Raw genomic sequence first — 24,909 nt, forward strand, 5'->3', positions numbered from 1 at the left:
CTTAAAATAAATGTTCTTTCGTGGTAAGCTTCAGCAAAGAACACTCTTCTTATGAAGAAACATTAGTTATGTTTTTTGTGTGTGTGTGTGAATTTCTGGGCATATAGAATAAAATCTGTAATCTCCAATAGTGTGAAGATATAAAACCAATGACAAAAACCCATGAGAAAAAATAATGAGGATGTTGATGTAGCACCAACGGTGTGTCCTTTATGCTATTTGTAGTCAGATGAGAATTGTGATTTGAATTACTTGCTCTGTAAACCAGGGCCTGATGAAAACGGTTCATGCACAGGATTTTAACGGGTCAAAGAACAAAAGAAATAAATGATTTGCAAATTCTGAGTGAAAAAAAGAATCAGCAGGAAAAAATACAAAACAGACGGTAAAGAAAAATTTGCAAACTTCACTCATTTAATAAACAGGCCGTAATCCAAAACAAAATGATTGAGAACAAAAGCCTATCAGTCAGGAGTCACAGTCAACAAAACACAAGCTATAAAATAATTTTATTAAACTAATTTTGTGTTGGTACACAGCAAGCAACAAGATACACGTCCAAGATACAGTCAGCCAAGAGTAAACGGCCATGTTTACATTGTATGCCCTCAAGTAAAATCTGAATAATAGTTATTATAATGTTCAGCCAGGAGTTTCCTTCAGCCAGTAAGTCCCAGAAGAAAGCAATTACTGGCTGTAATTATATCAAGTGTTTTTATGTGTGTTTGTTTTTGACATCATTTGATTTGTGTATTATATATTATATACCCATGGAAAAAATTTAAGAGAACATTTAACATTTTCATGAGATGTATTGTGGCTTTTCCAGTCCAGTGTCATTTAAATTTCCACTAAATCAAACATCAGGAGTAACCTAAAGTCATCCAACAGCAATGTGAAAGACTGACAGCATGTCAAGCAGGGTTGGGCAATTTACTCAAAAAAAAAACCAATTACATTTTCAATAGTGTTATTAGATTAGTGGACAAATTACTCTCTCCAAAAAGTATTTAATTACTTATTACTAATTACTTTCTATATCCTATATCAACCTTGATTAGTTAAGTTATTCAAGGACGAAACGGCTCTTTTAATTCATTCAAATAATTAATATAAAACTACATAAAGTAGTATTATTAATTATTATTAATGTGAGAATTTAACATTACAGCGTGGATTTTAAAGTTAGGGTTTGAATTTTTATGTCAATTCCACTATTGCGCACATATATTACACAAAGTATTTAGTTTGATTACATCAAAAGTAACTGGTAATTAAAGTATAGTAACTTATTACTTAGTAACTAGTTACACCCATTACTGGTGACAAGAAACATGAACTGTGATACAAATCAAGGTAATTCCACAAGTCGTTTGCACCTTATATTGTTGTGGTGCGTTAATCTACAAGATTTTGTATGAAGAAAAATCAAGGTTATCACATAAAGAAAAAAATGTAACTTATCCTAAATAAACGTACAAACGTAACTGTTGTATTGGTGTAAAGGGAATATTAACTTGTTTTCTTTGTATTTGAGGTCTAAAAATACAGAGCATCTTTTCTGTTATTTTGACCGGTTTCTCAGTTCCATTTTCCGGAAATAAATGCACATAAAAACCATATTTTAATTTGAAATTTTGGAGAAATAGTGTTAGAAGTTCACACAATGAAAAAAATACATTTTTAACTAAAAACATACCTATAAATATAGTAAATTCAGAAAATAGTCTTTGAAATGGTCTCAATTTTTTCTGTGGCTGTATGTATTACATAAAAATATATATATGAAAAATGTATATGATTAATGCTGCTTGAGAGATGCTCACATTAATATGTCTTTGTACAGTTCTTGCAATAACCCTCCAAGGACGTAAACCACATCCAGCTATACAGTTTTACACGCCAACAACCCCCCAGCATCTGCCCTGTTGTCTCAAGGCTGGGATATCAACCTTGATAAAGAGCCAAGGTCAACACCCTTGTGTTCTACCAAATGATGCCGTCCATGCGGGCACTTCCAGGAAACAGGTAACAAGGATCGTCAACAATCAGTCAATGGAGCATTCAATGCTAAAATAAGTTATCCAGGCTAGACGGTTCTGTGGCTTACTGATCTACTTTACCCCATGTCATGGACCAGTGGGAGACAAGAACAAAGTCCAGGCACGGTATTCTAAGAAAAATTACTGAAAAACATTCAAATTGAAATAATTCAGTTTTCCACAATGACACCACTTCGTTGTGTCTGCCTGCTGTGTTTTAGTTGATGGTAAAGGGCATGGTTGTGAATTAGCCCATGCCTGAAGAACAGCCAGATGTATACCGTGACCCTAGGCAGAACCAGGCCAAATGCCGTAGGGGGTGTGCTTAGCTGATAAGGTCAGTTTGCGGTGATCCAGTACAACAGAACATGACTTGGCTTTTTAAAGTATGGAGTTTGAGGAGAAAGCAGCGGGTCTCAAACAGGGCATAATTTAGACTGAACTTTCCCATGATTCCAGTTTTAGTTTTTTATGTGCATTATATGAACCACTTCCAGTTAATAGCAAAACTGCTGTCAGATGTTGCGTTAAATAGGTTGAATTTGTATTAAAATGTTGTTATGCCAATACTTGAATACGTGTTATTATGCATTACATAGCAAAACTCTGTAACCATAACAATGTCCTTATTCTTCACTGGAGACGCTTGCTTATGTCATCATAGCGATGAACACTGATGGAAAATTTCACCACTGACCGAAAGTTTCATAACATTTTCTTAGGGTTCTTCTGGGGCCCCACGGTTATGTTTTCTGGAAAATGTACCCTGTGGATAATACAAATTGTGGTTCATTAAATTTCTGAAAGGAGAAAGAGTGTGTTGAGTATTTTTGAGTGGAGAGTGTCTAAAAGGGATAGTACACACAAAAATGAAAATTACTCAATGTCAAGTTGTTCCAAACATGTATACATTTAAAAAAATGTTAAAAAATATGTTTTGGAAGAATGTTAGCAACAGAGATTTCTGGGGAACCCTGTTCAACCAAACAAAGAAAATTATACAAAATTCTAATTTTTGGGTGAACTATCCCTTTAAGTCAGAGCAGTGAAATTTCATATAAATTATGTTTGGTCTTCTGCATACCTGTGTACCCCAATGATAACACACGCTTGACAGAATGGAGGTTGAAGTAAGTATTGTACAAGGCTTTGTACACGTGCTTAAAAACCACTTAGTCTGAGATGGTTGTGGACTGGGGTCAAGAGTGCCCGTTCTGTGGTCTTTGTCTCTCCTGAAGCCTTTCCAGGTAACTCCACAGCTATCAGACCACAAGGCAAGTTGTGGCAACTGGAGATAAATGTGTCACTTGCCACACCCTTGAACAGTTTAAGTTTTTTTAAATGTATAAAGAGTTGTGGAAATGAAGATCAGACAGAGGGAATTAATCAAACCCATGTCTTTCACTTTACAACTTATTACATACATGTACTCGCATTTATCACGGATCTGGCACTCCTCTCCAAACTAGCACACCCACAAACTTGGTGGTGGTTTTGACAAACCATGCAGAAAGTCAAACTATGTTTTTTCTCAGTCACCCAGAAATGAAAGTTATTTAATTTATTCACCCTCATATCATGCTTAACCTGAAGACTTTATTCTAGAGAACACAAAAGAAGTTATTCTTTAAAAACTCTGTAAATCAAACAACATTGCTTCCCCCGGATGGACACATCACCACAAGACATTCTGAAAATATCTTCTTTTTGTCTTCCACACACATAAGACGTAAAGAAGTTTTAAACAACATGAGGCTGAATAAATGATGGCAGATTTTTTTTTCATGTGAACTTAAACTTTTATAGTTTATTGCACTCCGATGACAAATGACGGAAAAAAAATGCACAGCTGAATTTATTTTCTCTACCTAGAATGTCACTTAAAATTACGACAACATAAAAACCAGCCATCTCCCACAAAACCTGCATTACAGGATATTACCAAATGTCCTGCAGTGCATTATAAATGCATTTGTGTCAGACATCCATTTGCACTTTAAAAAGTTCCCTTTTCGATGAGAAAATGTTAAACGCAACAGTCAAAGCCAAACCTTGCATTCTTGCCACTTTGTTGCTTGGGAATAACTGTGTTTTTCAAAGTTTTTGGCTTGAACTCGTCTGCGTCTTTATTTCTCCTCAAAGTGAACAGCAGACTTTTACCAAGAAAAGAGGAGAAAAAAGAGAATGTTTTGTAATTCAAAACTGCAAAGAGTCAAACGAGAGGGGCTTGCATCTTAACAAACTAAAAAGATGTATGTGTATTGTGGCACATCAGGACATTTTACATGAATAGATTTTAGCTTTAATTCATTTCGCTTTAATCTGACATGGTTTACAAATCGAGAAGTTTGTACCATTTTGCTTTAAGAATCAACAATAATCACAGTATGCCAAGCTAAGTTGAAGACGTGGTTTATTGTTGCATTGGAAAAAATGTAATAAGTTGTTTCGTATATATTTAGTATTACCAGAATATTGTTCATCTTGAGGTTTAAGTAATAAAAATTACATGATTTCTTAAATGCATAGAAAAGTGTTCATAACTGACTTTGTTTTAAGGCATGAACTAAATTATGAATATCAAAATGAAAGTGGTAGTTAATGTCAGTAACTGTCTATGGTTGTCTGTTAGCAATACAGCAAACTTTAAGGCCTGGCCATGTTGATCATCTTATGTAGTTTGTCTTATAATTAAATTGTCCTTACAGGACTCCAAACGTGCTCTGTGCTCTTACACATAAGCACCCTTCATAGTCCACTGGACTCCCTTCAACATACTACTGCATTGAGACCCTCTGACTGTAGTTTATTACCGTTCATGTCTTGTCTCCTGCCAGGCATTAAAACAGCGTGGCGCAGCCTACGCTGCATTGCGGTCACATTAAGAGGTCCTGCGGTGAGCAGGGCAGCTCTTGAGTCTCATTAACTTGAACCGTGATTTTAGCGATGCCTGAACCCTCACCGGCCTCCTCCGCGCTCTCGCTGTGCGAGCGCAATTAACGGCGAGCTCCGTTCGCTCCAAGCTCGACCTGGAACGCATTATTCGATCGTTAAGGACTCGGTTTACAGTTGCTTATAATTGTTCCGTGTGAAAAACAGCCAACGGGAAACGTTTCTCACAGATTTTGCAGCGAGAAGCCTTGTTTTCGGGTCCTTCAGACGTTTGTCGGCCAGTCGTTTCAATAAGTTTACGTCGACCATTTTACACTTTCACAGAATTCGATTACAAGGTGATAAATACACCTTTTGATGATCAAAAAAAGTGGTTGAATTATATTTTAGGTAGCTCTTGGAGAGAGCAGTGGTTGTCCATTTTACTTGTCTACACTATACTTCCGAGGGTTGTCGTAATAATTGTGGCCAAAATATTTACGTATAGGTCTAAACATCTTTTTAAATGTATAGGTCTAAAAATCATAATTTTTTTTGGATATATTAGAGAAATTCAATTTGTTAAAGGATGCTCTGAATAAAGTGAGTCATTGGTTGGAAGGAAGGAGTGGCGCTTGATTTAATAATCAATAATTTCTATTTTTATTATGGTAAAAATACAATTACAAATAGTGTTGTGTAAATATAAAACGTAAAAAAAAATTCTGTTGGAATGTTTAATGTTTATCAATGGTTATTATTATGCAGTTGTCCTGTTTAAAATTTACTGTGGTCAGTATTTTGATTTACCACGACATTTATTCGTTGCTTTCCGGTTGTTGCAAAATTTATGGTACTTAATGTGCTCGTAAATTTTGGCTGTTGGATTATTATATCCGATTACTTTTTCTTCGTTATTGATATTACAAAATAATCACAGCAATGATGTAGTCTTTCCATTTAAACTTTAATATTTTTATTCAATAAACTATTTCATAATTTTGGCCACATCCAATCTAAATGTCGTGGATTTAATTTTGAAATGGCTTTGTTAGTTGCGATTTTTATTTGAAAAATTGTGTTAAGCGTCGACCTCATAAAACACAAAAATGTAGCACAAAGTGTTTATTAGCATTCCGTTAAATGTATTTCATATTAGATAATACATTGTTTAATGCATCAAAATAAAAACTAGAATTAGGCCTCCATAATATTTTTTTCAGGCGTGTCTTATGTGGTTCGAGACTAAAATGTGTATTTTAAGACATTTCGTTAAAAAAATTATTGGTTAAAAGTGTGGTGTTTATCATTGCCATTTATATGTGATTTTTTTCTTTTAAAAAACACTAAAGGTGATTTCTTTATTACATATTTGTGTTTGAATAAATCATGAATAATTAGTAATAATAATACTCAGTTAATAGTTATTAAAAGTTATTACAGAAAATAATTGTTGCAGTCATATGCAAACAGTCCTTTTAAAACGAATACAAGGAATATTAATATCACTGTTATTAATAACTTTAATATGGATATCCCTTATTGTTATTCATTTGCTATTATGACATTAAACTGCATATATCATGATATTTGTGATTTGGTTTAAACAAGATTATTTTTGTACATGGATATCTATTAAGCTAAAACATAAATGTTCTGTGTGTTTTATACAATAAGCCTATATTGAATGAATTGTCCAAATAACAAGTAAAGGGTTTTACTGATCATTTGCTTTTTAAGGTATTGGATTATTTCAGTTTTTTTAGTATTGCTTTTTCTATTACTAAAAGAAAAGTAAAAATAAAAATTCTCAAGCAGATATATTTATAGATCCGTCTATGAGCAGTTTTTGATGCGTTGTTAAAGTACTTCGATTACTTCATGGACCAAAAGAGAAATGTTATAATCCTTATAAAATCATAACATGGTGTTAATATTATCATTCATAGTTGGGTCATATTGGGTTATATTTCTGCCATATGCACAATACAACATATGTTCTTTGGTTATAATATTTGTTTTAGATTTATATATCCAGAATACTGCTCATTTTGTTAAGGTCTTCCTTAAAAAGACCTCCCTGAGAATTATTGTGAAAATCTACTCTGAATGAACTGATATCAAAATGTTCTAAATGTTGTTAATATTTTTGTTTAAACCATCATATCAAAACCCCAATTTTTATCTCGAATGTAAAGCAAAGTAAAAGGGTAAATTAACGAGACTTTAAATCCAAAAAGGCCATTTTTACATTTCGCCTCCTTCATAAAATTAAGGCAAAAAAATCCCACTTTATTAAAATCATCTGATGCTGCACCTGTTGTAAAGTTCTGACAAAGCTATAGAATTTCACAGCATTTTCTTTCATTATTGATGGACTGCTGCTGGTGCTTCTTTATGCAGTTTCGGAAGTAACAGAATCTTAAGCATGGCACGAGACACCGGCACACAGCGGGATAAACTCGACCATGCCTCGTGGCACCGCCTATCGACTGCCTCTTTCATTTCACAACATGGCTTTTTATAAAAGTTTTACACAGTGTGCAACAACACGCCAAAGCATTTTCTATTACCAGTGCACCTCCTGACATTTCTCTGCCTTGCACTTTACGCGCTGTCCTGCTCGTGCTTTTCTTATAATCTTCTGTCTATCCCTTTTACAGCCGTGTGCGTCGCGTAATCCGCGTCGTCCATGATTTTCGCAGAGCTCTTCTAATGCCCCTCAAAGCTGCAGCTGCCACGCCGGCCGGCCGCGGAGCGCCGCACGCTGCCAGTTGCTACATTGATCAATAATTTACCAGCTCGACGCCTCCCCGACCCGCTACCCCGGGTCGACTGAGGCGACGACCGATATTTACTCGCAGTTAGAAGACAAAAATAGCGGACCGGACATTTTACTCTCTCGTGTTTTAGAATGCAGCGTCAGTGAGCTTTCGCCAAGCGAGATCCTTTTGGCAGATCCCTGTGGTGCGTCTACGGATTAGACTCTCGCAATGTGCACTAGCAGTGTCGGTGAGTGACTGCCGCGGCATTTGAGGACGCCTCTCGCTTTCATCTGTCTGACACTGAGGAGGTGTGTTACCAATACGACGGGGGTCCCGTAATGGAGCTACGATCTTGAGTCGAACAACTGCGGGATCTAAAGAGGGTTGTGCAGTTGCCCGGGACAAACAGGAATTGACTTGAGGACATAAAGACGAAATATATCACTCACTGTCAAGCTCGGTATCGTCTTCGTTTCGTGCACGCGGCTGCAAAATTTTAAGCGCGCTCGTCGCTTCCCCGGCTGGCGCTGTTTTAGCGAGTCTTCCCCGTGCAGAGGCCGACGACAGCTGGAGAATATATTCTTGTTTAGGTGTTTATACCGAACTATTCAATTGATACGAGCGTCATCTGAATAATCCTTCAGTGGTTCCGTTCAGCGGCGCAGTAAGGTTTACTTTTACAAACTCTGGGAAACAGCCCTACTTGTTGAGTTCTTTTTTAGCTTCCGGTATCTCCGAAGAAACCTACTGGTGCACCCGCTCCCTCTCTTCTTTTTTGGACGCCGAGGGTTTTAAAGAAAAATGGGTCTTTGAGGAGAGCTGGCAAATTCCCCTGAACTACAATGGTACGTGCTACCATTCAATATCTTTCCCACTGTTTGCATGTATCTTAGCCAACAGATTTCAAATGCCAAAGAACTATTTAGAAAACAAAAAGCGCAAATTAAACAATTACTTTAAGCTCGTGCAGATAAAAATCTATTTCCTTTTTTGTCTGTATTGCTTTTTATTTTTATTTTTATGAAATTTGGAAATAATATGTTTTATTATAATTGTGTAGCTGCTGGTAAAGTACAGTAAAATATCTAGATTATATTTTACCTATCACTGTAGTGTAGGCCTAATTTAATATATACTTACTATTTAAAATATTTTATATTATAATATAAAGACTATATTATACAGCCATCATCCAATTTAGTCTATTAGAAAGTGTCAAGAAATTAATCTTGAGTTTATTTTTAACCTCCTGTGTTATTTTTGAGTTGTTTGCTATTTTTATTATGCTTTTTAAATGTAATTCTAGGCAGTTGTATTATTTTAGTTATAGTCAAAAAGCTAAATATCTACAAAAGAAACACAATGAAATCCTTCCACGTGGACTATATATTAAAAGAAATGTTGACACTTTTATATAATGTAAGGACATACAGAGGAAGTTTTTTTTTTTTTCACAGGCACTTGCATATGCTTATTAGTTTAATAGAGTACTACCACATGAGTGATCAGCAGCACGGCTTTATTTCCAATTGTCACCGTGTTTAAGGTTTATATGTGTCAATAATGATGTCTGCATAAATATTTGGACTGCATGCACATTGGGTTTTGTTTAGATGGAGAGTTTTGTTTCTTAAGCCAGACTTCAGACGTAAGATTGACAGGCCTTTGCAGGCTGAGGGGTTGGATCTGAATATGAAACGCCATATTTGCCTGCAGCAAGCATTTTTTCATCATGACAAATCTTTTCAAAGCGATGATCATCCTCTTCAGCCAAGCGCACCTGTGAGATCTACCCAATAAAAGATGTGCAAAGCTATTCTCGGTGAACAAGGTCAAGCAGTCACGCTAGATTAAAAGTCTTTAGGTTAAATGAGGATTCGTTTGCTCGCCACAGAAATGGGACAAAATTCGTGTTGCAAACCTGCTCTTTGTCCCGTTCGCTAAACTTGCAGACGTAGACTAAATGCAGGCTGTGAACTCCAGAAGTGTCTTTTCTAGATTGACTGGTTGTCAGAATGCCAGGGTTTCCATGGATGCCGTGCCCTGCAGTGATTGGTGGACGACTGCATGAACTTGTTTCTGGGTGTTAACTTCTCATGGGAGGACGTTTTGTGTTTGTGGCATCTGCGCTGGCACATGAGATGCCATAATGCAAGGCCACCTACACAAGCCTTGTTAAAACTACAAAACCAGCGTGCACCTGCAAAGGAACATGCATTCATGCTCTTTTGGCATGTACACATAAACACAAACTTGCGGTAAAAATAGTGCATGTATAGATACACCTGGAGCACTCATCCACAGAAGATGAGCCGTAGAGATCAACGGTGCTCGACGCAAACAGGTTTGGTACGAGTCAGTAAACTTGTGTCAAAACTAATTAGGTGTCTCTCATTCCATCCAGAGTTTCTCTCGATCCCTCTCTCTCTTTCTCCTTCTGCTAGTGCCTCTGAGATGCTGGTGTGAAAAATCACATTTTTCCAACAGTTCTCCCCGAGGTGCTACTGGCAGACGCATAGAGAACGGACGTTTCATCATTTTATATAGCACTTGTTCTATCATTCCTCCTTTACGCATTTTTTTCTCTTTTTGATGCTGTTGCAAAAGAGGACAGGTTTATATGTCGACTGATTTGGCTCCGAATTGCCAGCTAGTAAATTATAATGATAAAAAACAATGGTGCTAATAGTAATTGCTGTGTCGTTTGGATGGAAAGACAAAGAAAAATTAAAAAAATGGAAAAATCAGTGGGACCTGGGCTGATTGTTCTCGGACCAGATGGTTTATAAATGTGTGGAGGAAAGCCAGGTGTGTGTGGTTTTAAGTGAGAATATTCTGTAAAAAGTTAGGAGGAGGTATATACGTAGTGAATTTATAGCCACCTTTTATATGAGCTAAAGAAATAGCAATTTTGTTTACTGAATAGTTTTTGCTAGTGCTAAATAAGTAATAATCTTTAGAGCGTAACTTTCTCCTTTAATATCTCAATTATTTCTCCTAGACACCAATGAGAGTACATTAAGAATAAATATAAACAGTTTTTTTGTATAGTCTACAGACCTAGATCTTTTTCACTTTGTCCAGAACACCCCAACAACCACAAAGCAACGTTCTCACAACCATTATGAACACCTAACTAACCACATTGCAATGCACTGGCAGCCGCACAGAACATTCGGGTCTTAATAAATGTAGCATCACAGAACTGAACCGCAACGTTTATGTTAAAATATTCAACGTTTAAAGCGTTTGAAAAGAGTTTGGGCATTAGGTGCCTGTTTTGCCTTAATAACGTAAAACAGGAAGTGATCCGTATTTTGATATTTCTATTTGACGCGGAAATTACACACTTTTAACTTCCGACCACAAAAGTGTGTTTGTGAGCGAGACTTGAGATCTCAGGAATTTCTCCACTTAAGCATTCCACTAAACCACAACCATATTGCCATATGCTCCTACCCATATATACACCCTACTCTCTTGCTCTCTCCCACATAAGGATATATGGAGGAACCCCCTCGTTTCAACCCGTCATTCCCACCAATTAAACATTTCAAACAAAGGATGCTATTTATCAGTGAGAGCGAGGAAACTTGTCGTAATTAACACATTTACATACATCTCCATTGACTCCAATTAGGTCAGAGGCTCCCAGAGCTGCTTTGAAACGTCCCTCTTTTCTCTGAGCTTCGCCTCTAAAATGTTAATTAAGTAGAGGCCTGAGATTCAGGCTGAGGGCCGGCCATATGGGCCCTGCATATGCTCCATATGCATACAGCCCATATATAATTAATAGCTTACGAATGAAAAATGGGAGCTTTTGGAGGACGGGAACAGGAGTGAAGGTTCCTTCTCTCTAAAGGGTAATGCTGAAATTCACAGAGATCCTCCAGGCTTGTGTTCTCCATTTGTGGACATGTCGCCGAGTGTCCTGACATTGTTGTCTGGACGGTTTTAGGGATTTATCTTAGGCTGTAAAGTTGAGGATAAAATAAATTAAAGTACGTGATATTGAATGAGTTTTTCCATTTTCGCTTTGCTGAATGGATGGAACCCAAATAATCATACCCTAATACTAAACAAAAGGAATCACTTGTGTAATACCTAAAAATGCCTTAAAGAAATCCAGGTTTAGGAGATCTGTTTTTTCGTGTTTTCGATCAAAACAAGGCAAACCAAATTGCATTAAGGCCAGAACTCTCCGGTAGACTCGTGGGCTCTTTTAGCAGCAGTCAGATTTTTCATGTGTTTTTAAGAATTGCATCAGGGAAGATCTCACCTGCATACTGTGGTGCACAGCCCAGTAAACAGCCCGAGAATGCATTAGCGCCTCTCGAATCCTTTCCCACAACCGTTTCCAGAACGTCTCTTCATACACTGTCTTTACCAGAAGAATAAGAATCGCAAACTCATCTCTGACTAACAAGCGTTTTCTTTAATTACGAAAATGCATGTTTATGTACTAATAAAGCAAATCAGCCGCTGTAGTCTGCTTCAATGAGATTTTAGCAGGCTGCAGCTAAGACCCTATAAAAGTGAGGCAAAAGTGGCAAAAGTTTCATTGGATGGATATGAATAGCCTTTGTTATTTACCACTCATCCAACCCGCTGCCAAAGCCTGGGATTTATTATGAGCTGTGTGTGTGTGTGGAATAAATGTTGATATTTATGCGTACAAACGTGTATTTGTGGTTGGTTTATTGTGCACATTCAAGAACTATTTGTGCGTGTAGATGGTGGAGAGTTGTTTAATGAGATCTAAGTTGGTTCACTAGACACCTGGTGAGAGTTCCTTCTTTCTTTCTTTCTTTCTTTCTTTCTTTTCTGAAATTATACATTACAAAAGATTTGAAAAGTATAATGTTCAAATCCACTGACCACCTGTTCATTGTATTTCCCCGTCTACGGCCAAGATATGCTGGGACAGACTCCAGCACTCCTACATACAATATAGTGGAAGAATAGATTCATGTTTGCAACTATTCAAAATATTAAATTTAAACTTAATATTTCCGTGCATTACTGCACATATAATCTTATACCAGTATTATGTACAGTCTAATTGACTGGGAAATCATGTGATTTGCTGAAAGTTTTGATGAGTTTATCTGTTATGATAAGCATTTAAGTGACTGCTTAATTTGTTCTCTCCTTTTTTGTTTTGGACCAGGCCACAGAATCATATCTGGTGCATGACGGTCCCCGCCGAGCCCCGGGCATCTCCGAGTGCTTCCTAGTGCCTGAATCCTACAGGGTATGAGCATTCCTTCTTGCTTTGTTGTTGTTTTGTTTGTTTGTTCGTTCGTTTAATAATTTGACTGTGATATTTGGAACTGCACTTTGATTTCTTTCTCATGAATGATGCCATTCATGTGCTGTGAGGCCAGACTTGGACTTCAGATTCAGATAAGATGAGTTGGAATCTGTTAAGCAAACTGTTAAACTCTGATACAGCCAAGATATAATCTATAATCCAGTCGTTTTTTCAGAGTTTCACAGCTTAAGTAGCATCTCACAAATATGAACCTTTCTCAAGGAAACAGCGCATACGATTGCTTTATAAATCTCGTAGTCTGTTTATAATCTCATATGCCGTGTTTATATGTTCATATGGTAAAATGGTGGTAAATGTTAAAAGGAATGCTGAGTTTATGTGGGGGAGCAGCTGCAGGAATTATCTACATAAAATATCATCAGAATTATTTAACCGCCAACCACAAGGGAACAGTAAAAAGCGTGCTTGCATGTGTTTGTGTTGGGTTTAAACCACACACACGGACTGTATCGCTTGCATATGTTTCTCTTATGTGCGTAGCCCTCGCTGCTGTAACCGCAAGCCGACCGTGGGTCTGCTAAACAAAGAACTGGGTGTGTGTGCATGTGCGTGCATGTATGTATTTGTGTGTATGTGTGTGAAAGTATGCCTGCGCTGGAAGCAAAATTGTTTGTCATTCACCTTGTAATATTTTCTAGATTAATGGCTGTGAGATCGGTGGGTGCAAAGCACAAAGCCTGTGGTTTTGGATTTGTGCCCTCCAGTGTGGTAATGCCATTCAACCTTTGTACCTTTGTTCTGACCTTGCTCTTAGCACTCGATGTTGCCATTCTTTCTTTTTTTGGTGTCGGATGTCTTGGACACACTCAAGAATTAAAAAAATATATGTTTTTATGTAGGCCTAGTTGTTTTCCCTATTGTATGTTTTTTACTTTTTTGCCTCCTAAAATGGCGTAAATGTTGGCATGGCATTTACCTACTAGATGTACAATTGTGACAAATTTAATCGTACTATGGATCTTGAAGTCTCATTCATTTTTCACATTTATTTTCTTTGTGTTCGTGGCAAAAAAGTAACCGTTGGGTTAAAGCTCATTTCTGGAATTGTAGTAAGAATTTCTCAAATGATTGATGGTCTTATTTTGACTGTTGATTAAACCTTGTCCTGGGTTACATTGTGCGGTAATTGGTATTCTCCTTTGTGGTTTTGGCTTCATCAGTCTGAGAAACAATTCCTAATAAAAGAGCAAGCTAATCTGCCTCTTAAAGTTGACAGCACAGGCACGGCAGAGTTTCACGGCTGGAGAAGGTGCAAGATAAGCACGGTCGAGCGTGCCGCTAGGCAGCCTGGGCGCTGTGGTTTCCCACAAAACAGATGTGGATTTAGGAGACCACCCTGTAATCCTGTGGTGCGCGAACGGGGCCTGTAGATGAGTCACAGAGACAGTGAAAGTGAGAGATGACTCACTTTCTATAAACTAGTTGGGTACAGATTGTTACATCAAAAACGGTTTTGAATCTCGAACGTGTGAGCTCGCATATGCAGATTCATATCGTTAGTTTGCATAGTTTGAAAGGCCGCTGATAAAACGAGGGCAGCTGACCCTGCACTCGCTCGTTCATGCCATTCATTTATTCAAGCATCGCATGTTTGTTTGGAATCGTTCGGACTCGTTAAAGTTTGTTCGTTTATCTGATAATTTTCCAAGCCCTGCATTTTCTAAGGTTTCTATTACATGTCAGTCTGCTCGAATGAGATATGGGAATATAATTAGTGAACAATGTGACTGATGGCACATGGCTGTTATATGCACACAGCAAAAGAGACATACACGACATTGTCCAACAGACACTTATTTTACACAATGTGTGATCAAAACAGAAAATGGTATTATTTATTGACATGGCTGTCAGTGGCTGACACAAGAGGTTGCCATTTCTGTTATTGGCATACAAATAACCTCGAAATCAGCCTGGATGATATCAATCCATTGCCTATTGTAACTACTCACATTAGTGATAGAATTTTGCTTGGAAACTGCAGTGTTATGGCAATGCCACGGATTTCTGTAACTTTTAAATGCCGTTTACTTTAAATACCCATCTTTTAATGTGATGTATTCTCTTTTCCTCAGCAGATGAATAGCAGGCGGTCTTTCAGCGCGAGAGAAAACAGCTTATTAACCTTTTCATTTGATAAAGGGCAGAGAGGGAGAGAGAATGAGAGAAAAGTTTTTCTTTCTAAAGTTTGAGCTTTCACTTTCTGCCATTGAGGCGGGGTTAGCGCCGCGGTGTATGCGCGAGAGGGGACGGCGAGCAATTGCGATGCAGAAGCGCGGCGAACTTCCACACAATTTCAAAACGCGAATCATTTCCCGCTTCTGAGATAACTATGTACTCTCCGTACTGCCTGACACAGGTAAATGCTTTCATTTCATTTCTCTGTTGCGTTTGCGTCCCCGTGCGCTGCTTTTTACAGAAGTTGCTGCGTCTGTGTTGTTGCTCAGGAACTGCATTTTTAAAAAGAGAAATGACTTCCCTCGCTTTTCCGACGTTATTTTCACCCGTGCGTTTATTTGCAGCTCCCCGGCAAAGCGCGGCACGGTTGCAGAATGTCTGTTCTCGTGCGTTTCATTGCTCATGGGTTCGAAGAGAAAATGGCGCTTCTCCCAAATCATTTTTATATAAAAGGGCTGGAGAGGGAGAGCGTCAAGAAGACAAACCGTATTTGCAGTGTCGGGCTGTACAACTACAACGATAGAAATGTCTTCGCGTTGCTTTTGTCAAAAAGTGCTATAGAAACCGACGGTGTGCCTGGCTGGTCGTCACCCGACGGTGTGCCCGGCTTGTCCCGTACACGATTTCTCACGCGCCCGAATGCGTTCAGAGACATCTAGGTAGATATTTCACAGGGCAGGTAGATCATAGTTAACAAAACACACATTGTTCTGAATGTTTAGTGCCTGGGCATATCGATATATTACAGATAAATGATCAGAGATGTGTTCAAATGTGTTTGTCTCGAAAACTTTATGTAGAATATAGCCTAAGATGTTTATTAGTCATGACTGCATAAGTGACATGTGTGCATGCAGTTCCCATATGTTAAATACATGTTCAACCTGTTGCTGTTAAAAACCCTTTAAGCAGTTTTTTGTCTGCAGAAATAATTCATATTTTTGATAATCGTCAAGCCTTATTTGCATGTTAAGTGTTACGTTTAAATGACGCCTACTTCAAAAAAGGCACTATAGTTCAAAGTTCAATCCGAGCCACATAAGAAATGTAATGCCAAACGTGGCCATTGACTTTATTTATTGTCACCAGCCATTACAAAATATTATTACAGCTCTTACTTGGCAGAAAGTCAAACCTTTACACTAACAAAATAGTGTATTCAACTTTCTTATAGGCCATGACTAAAACATTGACGGCTTTATTTATTTTCATTTGTTTGCTGCGTAAACATATGGTACTTATAAATTATTTTTAAGCATTGTTCAATGTGATATAACTGTTAGATTCCCTCCTCTTTTAAATATAAATTCAGTTGTCCATATTGGCCTATTGAAGCCTTTTTCCTTATATTGTCTACCAGCATTACTTTTAAAATAGCCTATCATGTTTAAAGAGGCGTAAACTTTAAATTAATAATTATGTAATTAATAATTATGAAAATATGAAATGCTTGCCATGGGCCCTATATGCTCAAAGATGTTTGTTGCTTGAAGGAGAGGAAGTGCGGCTGAAATCTCGTTCGTTTCAGTGAGACTCCTCGCACAGTTTGGCCCGGTTTTGTGGCAGTCGCTCTTTCTGGCTCTTAAATATTCCTGTGGCAGACAATCGACAGGTCTTGAAAAAAGCATTCCCTTGGGGTCAGGCATAAGTAATTTAATTCCCAATTGCTGATGTCCTTTAGGCCTATAATTCTACTTATATTGTTATTTTATGTCGTTTCTTTTCATTAATGTTTTTCTTCTATTTCTTCGGAGTTTTAGTGTTGGCTGCAGTTTCTTGGCTGAAAATGCGTCTTTCTCTTTTTCCCACACGGGTCACGAAATTGTAGGTGTATCCAAGACGTCTTCTGATGTGTTTAAAACCAATCACTTTCCCTGTCTTTTAACAATGTTTGTCTTTTTTTGTTGTAGCAAATATACCGAGTCTTGGTAATTAGAAATGTGAACACAAATGTCAGACTGCGTCCATATTTTTAAGTTAAAGCATCTAAAGGCCCATTGAAGGCCGTATAGACTTTAAAGCCCTAACTGTTTTACAAAAAAATGTCATTACAAGTGTGTATAGTTTTTTTATATATTTACGGAAGTAAAGGTCTGATTGCAGTTTATGTTCCAAATTTGCGCGAAGGACTGCATGAACGAGCGCTGCATCCACAGCCTGAGGCTGTTACGGCCTACGCGCACTGTATAACATCACAGCCGTAATTATTTATTCAGCATTGCATTTACCAACTTTGGTATTTAATTATTTAGACATATTTTTGAGTCATTAACATTTTGTTGTAAACAATGTGTGTCCAACATTTTAGGTTTTAATATTTCGATCTTTGCTTTTTACTGAGGCTAATCTCAACCACAAATTGAAAATAAAACAAACGGGAAACGGGCCCTTGGTATAGGGATTACATTTACAGAGAAGAGTAAACTATAATTTGCTTATGGCTAAACTGTAAAATACGTAGGCTAAATAAATTAACAAATAAATAAGTGGCATTTCTATATGCCTACTTGCTCAAAACCGAGCTTGACTAAATACTTATATAAAAAAACTTTATATTAAAAAAGTTTTACCTTGTTTTTCATTTTGATTTACACTTAAATATTTACAATTTATTAACCCCTTCGTACGTGGGATTGGATGTCCAAGGGTTTAATAACAGATTAATAACTAAAAATAAATAAATTCTTGTTACAGTGAGCTGGACTAAACCTACTTTGTGCAGTCTGGGGCTCATATTTGCAAAAAGCAAACTTAGCATCATTATATCCGTTTTATGTGTGAAAGCCTAAACCTTTATAATACTGATTTACTGATTTGCTGATTTATATCCTTCACCTCGCGTTGGCATTAACGTGCTTGTGATTTTGATCGAAGCGATTAAAAGACCTGCTAGCACGCCACGCAGTGCGCGTGTTTAACTGAATCCATCTTTTGTCTTTTGTGGATTTAGATGCTATTCCAATTGAAGGCTGGATGCATCTTGCGGCAGGCCACGATTACGTGGAATAAAAACTTGGGTCATGCAGGTTTGGTGGTTTATGGGACGTTTTATGTGTCTTGAGAGAAGATGAAGACACGGGAAGAGAGAGAGAGTGAGGGAGGGAGCCCGAGGATGCGACGTGAAACGAGGATAATCGGGCGTGCATCTGCACACCCACCGGCGTGAATTTTCGTGATCCCAAAAGCCACCCACATTGTCCGGAGATGGGCTTTTGTGTCGTTCTTATTTAATTACGGTTAATTATTGATAAATAAACGAGCACCCACACAGAGCGGCAACAAATGTAAACAATAACTAATGAAATATTAACGTTGATAAAAGGGTTTTTGGAGCAGTACGGAACAGGTGCGGGAAGTCTCCAGCTTCTTGCGTAATGGAAATTAAGAACGGGTCGCCAAATGTGCCACCGTGCAAAATGTCGTTTAGGGAGTCCTATGGCCTTAGTAGGCTCGCACATAATTTGGGCACAAGTTAAGATATCATTAATTTTGAATACTGCCACAAGTGTATTCAAAATGGGCAAGGTATTGGACAAAAAGAAATGCATTTTGAATAGATCCCTACTGAATGCAACATGAAAGGGTGTTTTGTTAACAATGACATTATAACATCAATTTCAACTTATTATAGGATTGATTTGAATTGAGTGTTTTCTATTTCACTTTATCTGAGTAGTTACCTGTCCCACTTTCACTGACTGTTGAGTAAACAAACTATAACCTTTCAAATTTATCTTTCTGTCTTTGTTTGACCAGTCATTTGCTTTTATTAACTGGACCGTGTAGTATGCACTGTTAGACAGATTGAATTTAACCAAACAGATGATCATTCTTGCATTTGGTGTCAGACCTTTGTGTGGCTCTTCTGGACAGAATAGACTGCGATGAGGGGAAGACAGATTAATCAACAACAACTGCTCTTTGCTCCAGTTATCTTGCTCAGCCCAGGAGGGAAAATTGTGAAACCAGGGAGGCGGTGCGGCAGTGGGCTGCATACAGACAAAACTGTTATAAATGTGTGGGAAATGATGAGTATAATACTTTCAGAAAGCACAGAAGAACAGGTTGGGACTGGGGCAGTTGCCTAGGGGCAGACCATACAATCATCCTCATAGGTTAATTCCTTAAAGAAAGAAGTCTTACTCTTAACTCTTACTTCTAACAAAGTCTAGCTACATAAAAAGTCGTTCTCAAACCCTTTTGCTGCAGCTGCTGTCAAAGCACGCTCACGATTCACCTGGTTGTTACTTGACAGAAACAAATAAATCAATCTTGATCAAGCCACAGCGGATAATCAGCTCATTTTGAGGAGAATGTCTTATACTGTATGTACTTTTCTGATACAGCCATGGAAAAATTATTCCAAATGTTCATTTAATCAGTATTTCTATATATTGTGGCAATTCCAGTACAGTATCTGTTGAATTTTAACTAAATTAAATCTCAGGAATGACATAAAGCCTCCCAACAGCGATGTGAAAGACTGAGCATGCAAAGATGCGTGAAAATGTGAAAATATTAGCCAGGCTCATTCAAAATATTAATTTTTGAACTTATTCTAAACTGCATTAGTATTGTGTTGCGTAAACATAAATATGAACTTGTTTTCTTTGCAGTATTCAAGATATAAAATCATTCTTTTACAAGTTTGTCTCATTTCAATTTTATGGAAATAGAAAACAATATTTTTATTATTGGGAGAAATGTTGTCACTAGTTTGCAGAATGAAACATAAAATATAATTTAACTTAAGCGCTTACCTTTAAATAGTAAATTTAGGAAACTTAAATAATTTTGGGGTGGTCCCCAAATACTTTCTACTGCTGTATATATAATATAAATCTGAAAAAAAAAACCTGTAGAAGAGGAACAATTCAGTAGAGGATGAAATATCATAAGAGTATCATTTTGGTAAAGTCATATTTTCCGGTTTGAGGTGGTAGATGGAGTAAACCGGAGCCATTAAATAGACTGATAATAGTTTGTGTTTCCCTAGACCAGACTGCAGGTCTCAGACACCATGGTCCATGAATCATCATGAAAAGGCGAGACAGTGCATTCCAACTCAAGCCAACTTGAGTTTTAACCAAGGTTCAGTACAGCTGGCTGTATGGTGTTTGGTGTGGTAACAGCAAAGCACAGAAAAGAAAGGCCGTGCAGAGTTAAATTATATTTATATTTACATTCTTGGCTTACCAAAGAAGAAAATACATGTGCTGTGTTTTAACTGGCAGTCGAACGTGCACGTCAAGTGCTGCGATGAAACCTCAAGTTTAAAAAAGGACAAATGTGTCAGTATAGCTGTTATAGTGGATATACATCTTGTGTAGAGAGGTATAATATAATTCGACAAAGCACAGTGTGCTCAAATCAAACATGCACAGAAACCAGGTTTTGTGTGTATGTTTCGTGCAGTAGTTTCTCTTTTGGATTCTCTGTTAATCTCTGACTTGCTCTCTTCATTTCTGCATCTCTGCTTATCCTCTGTGTTACCTTTCAGCTTGCACTCTAGCAGAGGTGGATACACACACACATGGAGTATGCATGCATAATTCCAAACACACGTTCCTCAACGTGTTATCATAATCTCTTTTCTTAGCACAGGTGTGTAACAATGACTCCTTTCATAGACGCAAACAAACTCTTGAATTCGTTTTCTTTGCTCATTTATATATAATTGACAGGATGGCCCAGACAGTGCTGTCGTAATTGACTAAACTTGAGTGTCTTTCATTGACCAGAAATAATTAACTTTCCTTAAAATGGTCTGTTCTGTTCTGTTCTACTTGCATTTGTTTAGGGTTATTTGATTATGTGCTCTTAAGATGTAAGTTTTACTCAGTTTGTTTAGGTTCTTCTTCTATTCTATTCTATTCTATTCTATTCACTCTATTCAGGCTGTTTAGGGATATTCTGTCATATTGCTGTTCTTCGTAATGTGCTGTGTTCTATTCTATTCTATTCTATTCCGGTTGTTTAGGGATATTCTATTGCAATTTTTTTTTTATGTACAGTGTTCTGTCATGACCAACTTACATTTGTTTAGGGTTATTTTAGTTTTTTGCTGTTCTGATGTAATTGTTTAGGTTATTATTCTATTCTATTCTATTCTCTGTTTGGTTTGGGTTTTTCATAGTATTCTTTTCTATTTTCTTCTTTTGCCATCTGCTCTGTTCTTTTTCTGTTCTGGTGCAATTGATCTGTTTTTGTTCTGTTCCATAGTTCTGTTTTCTGATGTGTTGGTGTGTCACAGTATGTGTCTTTAGAACCTCAACTGAGCATGAAATGAGAGAGAGAAAAGTTCTAGAGTTACAAGGCGGTTTTATAAAGGGCTTCCCAATGACTGCGTGTGCGCGTTTGTTTGATGAGCCTGTGGCTTTCTTTGTTGATGATAAATACAGAGTTGTTTATAGTGTTTATAGTAGCACAGTAGCTGAAGAGGCCTGCTGTACAGATGGCCTAAGACACTCAAGGTCGATTATTTCTGTCCTGTTCTCTCTCGCTCTCTCTGTGTTTGAGAAGAGTGGTATTAGAAAGCTTACAGTCTTTTGGAGTTACCACCGTTGTTGTATTTTAGGTAGAGCTGTAAATTATGCAGATCCTGTAGAAGTTAAATATCTTATTTTTTAATGTTGAAATAAATACATCTGAAAGAATTTGAAAGCTTGTCTGCATGGCTTGTGCAGTTGGCCATTGCCCTGCATGTGGATGTGTGACCTTTGGATTGAATCATGACACATTCAGCAGGGCCGTGTGCTGCCACTGAACCATTAGCAGGGGACACTTTAAGATTAAATCAAAATATTTGTAATAATTTTGTTTCCACACATAGGAAGCCATAACAGTCTTGAGGGAAAGAGAAAGGAGTTGTTCCAAGTTGTGCTTGGTTTTCAGGAAGTAAGCAGAATAACACTCAAAACCCAAATCATCCCAAACACGTGTAGAATTTTGCATTACTTTGCTGTGAACGCTGAACCGTAGCTCTTCCAAACGTGGCGGTCTCGAGGGGAAAAGAGCAATTAGTCTTTTCTGTCATTTACTCAAACATTCCACAAGAGCGCCTGGCTTGAATGTACACATCAACTTCAGGACCCATTATTTGCAAATGCAGGCTAGGAAGATTGTATTTCTCGATTGTAAATTGATAACGGTCTATCAGTTCATCAATTAACAAATTAATATGCAAATATTCACTTTATTCAGGTCTTGAACTCATCATTCTGCATTTGATCTGTTCCAAAACATAGTAAATTGCCTTGCTGTTTAGACCCTACATAGGCATGCAGCTATCTATTAAGGTATCATCTAATAATTGACAGATTTGGAGAACTCTGCATAGCCAGCAACTAAGTGCATCGTACAGACAGCTTTTTCCATTGATTTTCACTTTGAGAGATTGTATGAAGATTTTATAGTTTTGTGTCCATTTGTTCTTTTTGGTCCATTTAGGTTCGTAATGATGTCATGATTTACAGTCTCGATCACTGGTCTTAAACACAGACCCATTGAGAAATTAACTTTCAAAAGCTTTATACAGAGGCGCGTTAATGTCAAACGTATCATTTTAAGCATGTCAACACTAGTCTGACTCAGTCAACACAACCTCGGGCCGAGAAATATGGCGCATGCAGTGACCACATGTTATTTGATTGAGGAACATCCTGTAATTCTGCGTAATCTGGCTCAGGTCTGTTAGGGATTAATTGATTGTGATATCTAATCTTAACGGAGCATTATTTATGATGGTTATCATTGAAATTGCCCGTAATGGCAGATAATTATGGCCAGCTGTGGTCAATCTCAGATTAGCTTTTAAAGTCAACACGCATTACAGTAAACCATTGCAGATGTGTAATATCCACACACACACCCTTTGCTTTAATCTAAGCATCATGTTTGTGGAATGCAAGAACATACGCAACTCCACTCTCTCCTGACCTCAAATGAAATACATTAGCGCTTTAAAACACAGGCATATAACTTTGTCATTTTTAAAGTGTCGATTTTTTAAAAATCTGTACATTTTATTGATTATGCTAAATTAATATTATTTATTATTTAATTAGCAAATGTTGTCTTATTTGTATTTTATTTTCAAAAAACTTATTTTATCTAATCTGATTTGCTAATTATTTGCTTATTTAATTAAAATGTTTTTAAGTTTAGAGAATTAAAGAGTAGGTAGCATGAGATCATGAAAATGACATTTCATGCAGTCTGTTATGTTTCCGTGTTTGAAAGTAAGCTGTCTGACAAGTTGTAAGTCCGAAGGTGAATAAATAACAAAGTTATTTGCTTGTAAAAATTGGAGTCGATTCTGAATCACACAAACGAGACGTGAACTAGTACACCCACATATCTACTTCACTATACATAGTCCCCTCCTACGTTTTGCTGAGACTAACGCGAAAACGTATCTCTCCTCCCCCAAACACTGTCGCTTGTTTGTGATGTACGGTGTGAAACTAAGTCGGTCTTATTTCCTCTACCAAAGGAAGAACGTATGTCGGACTTAAGCTCCTATATAGAAATATTTGGGTGATACTACAATAATTTTTCATAACGTCGACTTTCTGAAATGCTCTATGTACCATGACAACGCACAGTTAAGACAAAATAATAGTATTACTAATGTATTAACAGTATTTTAAGAAAAAAATATTTTATTTCGTTGATGAGCAAAAGCACAAAATGCATGTTGTCACACTTGGTGTTTTTATGACAAGAGTTGTCACTTGCCACTGACAAACATCCTGCTTCAGTCGTGGTGGAGTTTGTTGTGGATTAGCGTCTTCTGATGCTTCCTCGTCAGACTCGGGCTCAAATTGGTACAGTAAAATCGCCGCCATCTCTAGTTACACATATAATGTACGTGACATGCAACCACATGTAAACCGTAATCCTGTAATGATGGTAGTGGGGTTCCATTTGTGCCAAATCATGGACGCGTTTGACCAATAACAACAGACTACACCATCTGACCAATCACATGACACAAGGTAAACGGGTAGGCGGGGCCTAGACGGATGAATCGCGGAACGAATCATTTGAGAGTCAGTCAAGAAGTAAGGTTCAAATGACTTCCTTTTATTACGACATAAAAGTGTTTAAAGACATTGTATTTACATAAACTTGTTGTTGGACACTCCATAAACCAAAGTAGGGCCTAAAAAAACATATGCTAGGTACTCTTTAACCTAAAGGTACATCCCTTTTTGAATCATTGCTGGTTTGAAAATATCCCACCATTTATTTCGAGTGCTTGATTCATGTCGGCACCAGCACATCATGGACGTGGAGGTAGAACCTTTTGAATTTTTACCTGGGTAAGTGCCTCGATTGTAACCACATGGTATTCTTCTAGAGCACATGCACAGTTTCTCATTAATTGCAAAAATGTGAATGTTTTTTTGTGTGCCAATAGAGCACACTACATTGAATACGATATTTTGGCTTTTTGTGTACCAACCGCAATTACAGCTGATCTAAGATAAGTTAGGTCATGCAAATGATCATATGGACAGGATTTTGGTTTGAAAAGCTGGCCTGTGATCAGGCTTTCCCTTAATGCATTCTGGGAGGAATCTGGTAAAAAGGGAGGGATGGTGGTTTTTCGATGATTGGAGAGGGATGGTGGTTTTGAAACGAGTGCACGGAGAGATGGTGGTTTTTGAAGGCGTGGAGGTGGTGATGTTTATTGACTTACGGACCAAACCAT

At 37.4% G+C, this 24,909-nt stretch overlaps 1 protein-coding gene across 6 annotated transcripts in view; it reads left to right on the forward strand.

Moving 5' to 3' along the window:
- The first annotated feature begins 6,486 nt into the window (after nt 1-6,486).
- The window catches only part of LOC130407531 (nuclear factor 1 X-type-like), a 76,690-nt gene continuing 58,267 nt past the window's right edge, over nt 6,487-24,909 (forward strand). For 2 of the 6 annotated variants that reach the window (XM_056730503.1, XM_056730557.1), the window contains exons 1-2: nt 6,496-8,523; nt 12,849-12,932. In XM_056730503.1, the coding sequence (XP_056586481.1) occupies nt 8,521-8,523; nt 12,849-12,932 (87 nt within the window). In that variant the 5' untranslated portion in view covers nt 6,496-8,520. Of the gene's footprint in view, nt 8,524-12,848; nt 12,933-15,218; nt 15,373-24,909 lie in introns of those variants that run through there. The other 4 variants (XM_056730541.1, XM_056730499.1, XM_056730550.1 and 1 more) reach the window with 4 other exon arrangements.

This window comes from Triplophysa dalaica, chromosome 2 (assembly GCF_015846415.1).
Source record: "Triplophysa dalaica isolate WHDGS20190420 chromosome 2, ASM1584641v1, whole genome shotgun sequence".
NCBI classification, from domain to species: domain Eukaryota; kingdom Metazoa; phylum Chordata; class Actinopteri; order Cypriniformes; family Nemacheilidae; genus Triplophysa; species Triplophysa dalaica.